The following is a 5,624-nucleotide window of genomic DNA, read 5'->3' on the forward strand; positions in this document are numbered from 1 at the left end:
CAAGGTGTAGGTCTTCAGTCAGTCTCACAGCCCTGTGCTATCACAGGGAAGTGTCTAGGGGCAGGTAGGATGTGGGAATGTCTCTGTAGGATGTCACTGAGGTGATGTCTTCCACTCAGAGGCATTTCTGTGACTCGCAGGTGCACAGGGTGCTGTGTTGGTACCTGCACATGTCATTTTTCCATTCTGTATCAATGGAAAAATTCAGTACATTTTTGGTCTCTCTTCCTGCAAACATATAACAAGTATGAGTTTGCTCTTAATGTAGTGTTTAGGAAGCTACAGACAGACACAAGGACACCAAACAGGATTCAGAAGTCCATCAGCAGAGCAGGTTTTCACTGAGTACACAGGTACAGAACATGGTCACGTTATCTACACTGCAGAAAAAGAATATTGCATGGTCATCCTGCACTCCTTCTTACATCTGCTATGAAGATAAAAACATCAATTAAACTCTCTGGAGGAATTGTGGGAGGCAGATGTTTAATTTGTTGTTAACATGACATGAGTACTTGTATTCTTGGTAACAAACTGCCTATGTGGATTATTCACATAGACACACCATTTCACAGAGTCACAGGATGGGTCAGGTTGGAAGGGACCACCTCCCTGCTCAAGCAGGTCCATCCCAGAGCACATGGCTCAGGATTGCATCCAGATGGTTCTGGAATATCTCTGGTGGGGAAGAATCCACAACCTCTCCGGGCAGTCTGTTCACTGCTCAATGACTGCACAGGGAACAAGTTCTTCCTTGTGTTCAGGTAGAACTTCCTGTGCATCAGTTTTTGCTGTTACCTCTTGTTTTTTTTTATTTCCACAAGTGAGAAAAGTCTAGCTTCTTTCACCTCAAAGTTTCTTAACAATCTGTGCTATTAACACATATGACACATTCACTGACACATCAAAAGGATAAATATTGCAATGGCAAAACCAGTGAGGGGTTAGAAGTCTAAATAGATTTAATCAAGCTGAATGCTGAGCTTTCATGTGCTTTTCATTCAGCCACTCCCTTATGTTTCCCCTTTCCCCACAGGTCACCCTGATGCTCCTGGACCAGAACAACCGTGAGCACATCATTGACGCCTTCCGTCCCGATGTGACGTCCTCGTCCTTCCAGCGGCCTGTGACAGAGATGAACATTGCCAGTGGCTGTCCCCTCTTCTGCCCTGTCTCCATCATGGAAGCCAAGAACTCCTACGTGCGGGACGATGCCATCTTTATTAAAGCCATCGTTGATCTCACAGGCCTCTAACCCTCCTCACCTCGGAGCAGTGAGCGTGGAGCCAGCCCTGCCCGGGGTATCCCCCCTTGTGCTGCCCCTCAGGCAGCTGTGGGAGCAAGGAGGGGGCTCAGAGCTGAAGGAGAAAAGCCCTTCCTGAAAAGGGACCTTCGCTCTGGGTGGAAACGAGGAGTGTGTTAGGAACCCTCTCCCCTGAGGGGAGGTTTGGGTGGACGCCGGCAGGCTGCAGGTTAGGGAAGATTTCCTGCAGGGACTTGGGTGTCTGAACTGCTGCTGTCTGGGCTCCCAGTGGAAACCAGTGCAGCTGTTGCTCTACCAGTTTAGTGTGCATCTGCAGCACTCTGGAGTAAAACAAGGGATTGCCCTGCCCAAGCTCCACCTCTGTGGATTTTGGCTTGGCCATCTAGAACTTCCTTCTGAGACCTCCATGTTCCTGGCAGCTGTGTGCTGTGGGGCGCTGTGGCTCAGCACTGCTGGCTGCTCTGTGCCACAGGGGACAGGGAGGGTGCATGGCAGCCACAGTGCAGTGTGGGCAAGAGAGGTATGGACTGGTCTGATGCTGGTTTGATACAGTGGATGTCTTTGGAGCATGCTGACTGCAGCTGAGGGCAGGGGAGCAATGCCCTGAGTCTAGCCTATGATGGGTGGTGTGTGCTGGGAGCATGGGGTGGGGCAGGAGATGCTGTTCCCAGGAGGGTATGTGGGGCAGCACCAGGGGTGCCTGTAGGAAAAGAAGTGAATCTGCTGTGGAAACTGTCTGTCCTGTGCTGGGAGAGGAGTGTGATGGTGCAGATCCTGAGAGCTCCAGGCCCTGACGCCCTCTGTCTGCCTGTGCCAAGCAGCACTGGGCAGGGTGGGGGCTGTGGTCTGAGCTGGCTGCCCTCCCACTGTGGGGCAGCTGCACCAGTCTTCCCGGGGCTCTCGCTGCTGCCAAGCTCCACTGCCACGTCTGTCTGTCTGGGCACTGTCACCGCCGGTGCTGGCACTGATGGACAGGGCACATCTGTCTGCCCATGCAGTGAGTGCTGCTGGCCACACGGGCCTGCCTGCCACCAGCGCCAGCTGTCCCAGCCTGTGTCTGGCCTCGGCGCAGTGGGACAGCTGGTTCCTGGCACCCTGTAGCCCTTCCTCTGCTCTGCCATGTGTTGAGCCTGCAGACACCTGGGTTGGACCTGGGGGCTGGAGAAATCAGTGAAGTGTGCTGTCCTTTCTGTCCCTGGGCTCCTTCCCTCTGGGCAGTATGTGTTCAGCACCCATAAGGTCTCTCGGTTGCCACATCCCTGCGTGGTGCTGGCTGGTCCCTCTGAAGCTGTTTGTTCTGGCTATGGGTAACAGCCAGGATGGACTCAAGCCTTTGCTGCCTCCTGCCTGTTTTTCCTGCACCCCTATCAGCAGGCAAATGTGCTCCAGGAGATGTTTTGTTGGTGCAGGAGCCAGCTGTGAACCCCCCTGCAATGGTCCAGGGCCCTTGCCAGCTTCTGTGCTGCTCCTCTGGGCAGTGAGGCTGGAGTGTGCTCTCCCTCCTCCATGGCCACCATGGAGCAGGGGCTATGCTGGGCCTGGAGGCTGCAGGGGAGGAATTCTCAAAGCCCCCCACTACCAGTATCTCCTGCCTGGTGCCCAGTTCAGGCCACAGAGCCTGCTTGTGATCTTCTCCCACCTCGGCTCTAGCACAGCCACCCTGGCAGGGCCTGGAGTGCCGTCAGGCGAAGGGCTGTGACCCAGCAGGGAGCTCTGCGGGGTCTGGCAGTTCCTCCCATGCTCTGGCACTGCCTGGCCCTGCACCTGGGGTGGTTTGTGATGTCCCTGGGGAGCTTAGAAGTGCCTGATGTCCTCCAGACAGAGCTGGACCTTGACCCAAGCTGAACCTGCACTCAGGGCTGCTGTGCTAGCCAGGGGCTCTCCCTGCCTGCACATGGGTTCTGGGATCACCTTTGAGATCTCTTTGCAGTCTCCATGTAGATCTTCTCACACCTACGTGTGCAGGGACTGGGGGCAGACTCAGCCTCTGCTGTTGGAGGAGGAGGAGGAAGACAGGAGCCTGTGCCAGCACAGGCAGGCGGAGAAAGGAGGCAGGACCCTTCCTTCCTGGAAGTCCCATCCAGCCTGTCCCAAGGGACAGATCAAGCCCTGTGTAGCTGCTCTCACCCTGTGCCTTTGCTAGGATAACTCTTCCTCCTGAGCCTGAGAGCTCTGCTCCCACCCACAGCAGCTCCCCAGGGAGGCTCCCAACCCCACAGAGGCTAGGAAAGGCCTGGGAAGGGAGATGAAGGTCGGATCTGCTGAGTGGTTGAGAATTGTGTTATGTTGTGGGGAGCTTGTTATGAGTTGATGTAAATGTCTTTGTTCCTGGGGGGGCTCTGACCAAGTAGTGCCAGAGGTGGCTGTGGAGACACTCCCACCCCCACCCTCCCCAACTGGTGGGGTCTGGGCTGCTTTTGGGGTGGGAGCTGATCTTCCTGCCACAGCACATCTGGAAGGTTGGTGGGAGAGTCCATGCTGCAAGCAGAGCTCAGGCTGAGCCCTTCCAGCCTGTGGTGGAGCTGTGGGGTTGCTGCTGGTGAGGCACAGCCTAGGCAGGGCCTGGCAGGTGAGCCTCTGCCCTGGGAATCTTTCCCCACCCTGGAGGTTCTGTCCTGTCACCCAGAGCTCAGGCTGCAGCTCCAGAGCTGGTGATGCTGTCTGGGTCTTTTTTGGGCAGCTCTGAGCTGGCAGCAGGAGTTGTGCCCATGTGCTGTGGGCAGGGGTCCAGCCCCTTGCTGGGCACAGCTCTGCCAGCTTGGCTGCCACATGGACAGACACTTGGCACAAGCCACTGCTGCACTGTTGTGGGGTTTTTCCTTTTTTTTCCCCTTTTGACCACACCTGACACTGTGAACTAATTTTTTTCCCTTGAGGATGTAGTATGGTCAGAGCCACTAATAAAAGCTGTTTGAACAACAGTGTTGTGTATGGTCCATGGGGCACTGGGAAGCAGCAGCCTGGTGGCCACTGTGTCCAGGAGACAAACATAAGAAACACCCATGGGGGCTCAACTCCTGGAAGCCCCCAGACCCACTTTATACTAGGGCAGCTACTGCACAGCAAGACGCAAAAGGCTGTGAGGGGACAGTGGAATTGAAGCTCAGGATGCTGCTGCTGCACAGGAATGTCAACCAGCAGTATAGGGCTCTCTGCTTACCTGCTCCATGCCTGTCAGTGCTTGGAAGGAACAAATCCAGAAGGGATCCAGTCCCTGTCCTGGTGCCTGCTGCACTCAGCAGAGCAGCACAGGGGAAAACAAGCTCACATTGCAGAGATGCTTTAATAGTGTATTTATTCATCGCCGGAGTGAAGAGCAAAACTCGGTACAAACAACCCCTCAGTGCCTCACTCCCTGCTGCACCAAGCCATGGGCGGAGAGTTCACAGTCTGGGGGAGCAGAAGGAGGAGGAGGAGGGAGAGGCTGTTCCTTCGCTGGGTGACTGGACAGAGCAGGAGGTGGAGCCTGCACACACACAGTCCAAGGAACCCCTCAGTCAGTGACAGAAAACCTGAGTACGGGGGATTTGGATGAAGCTGGAGGACAGCAGGACGTGGGGACCAACCCTCCTGCCACAGGGGCTGCTAAGGTCATCAGTGCCATCAGGACAGTAGCTGCCACCTCCATCAGGCCCATCTGCACCCCCAGGCTGTGAGCAGCACAGCCCCAGGCAGATCCCAAAATGCCTCCCCCAGCCCCTGCCTGGGCTGCAGCTCTCTCCCAGCCCCACTCCCAGGAGCAACACCAGTTCCTGGGGCCCCATCCAGGCCAGGTCAATTAATTTTAGACTCCGAGATTTGGATACCTGCTGGAGAGAGAAGCTTCAGGGACAGCCAATGAACATCACTGAGTTCATACCCACCCCAAGTGATGGCCCTGCCACCTGCAGGGTCCCAGGGGAGCTGACCCCCACCCACGTGGGTCAGCCCTGGGGATACGGAGCTTATTCAGCTGTCACTGCAGGCAGGAGGGTCTGTCCCAGGCCCCTGCAGGTGAATGAATACCTGCAGCATCCAAAGGGTGCCTACACCTATTCACAGAGAACATACCAAGAGAACCTAAAGTGCGACGATGTGAGCAGTGTGGGAGGGAGGTGAGGAAGAGCCCATTCAGACACCCCCAAGGGTGCCCTGGGAAGGGACAGCAGATCCCTCACAATAAATACATTCCCAATCCATAGCTTATTGAAGGGCTACTCAGCAGAGGAAGACAGAGGCAAAGCCAGCACCATGTTACCACCAGCCCTCCTTGCTCTTGAGTCTGGAAACTGGCAATATCAACATGTAGTTGCCAACAAGACATGGACAGGCCCTGGCAGCATCCCCAAGGGACAACCAGATCCCCAGCCATACTTCCTGC

The 5,624-nt window shown here is 55.6% G+C and overlaps 1 protein-coding gene across 1 annotated transcript in view; it reads left to right on the top strand.

Annotated features, from left to right (window-relative positions):
* The window catches only part of LOC103805199 (TNF receptor-associated factor 2-like), a gene marked incomplete at its 5' end in the record, with an annotated part of 5,337 nt that extends 4,082 nt beyond the window's left edge, over positions 1-1,255 (top strand). Inside the window, one exon of the mRNA XM_009077834.1 lies at positions 1,037-1,255. Within this exon, the coding sequence (XP_009076082.1) occupies positions 1,037-1,255 (219 nt within the window). The remainder of the gene's footprint in view (positions 1-1,036) is intronic.
* Between the last annotated feature and the right edge of the window lie 4,369 nt (positions 1,256-5,624).

This window comes from Acanthisitta chloris, unplaced genomic scaffold, assembly GCF_000695815.1.
Source record: "Acanthisitta chloris isolate BGI_N310 unplaced genomic scaffold, ASM69581v1 scaffold5487, whole genome shotgun sequence".
Classification (NCBI taxonomy): domain Eukaryota; kingdom Metazoa; phylum Chordata; class Aves; order Passeriformes; family Acanthisittidae; genus Acanthisitta; species Acanthisitta chloris.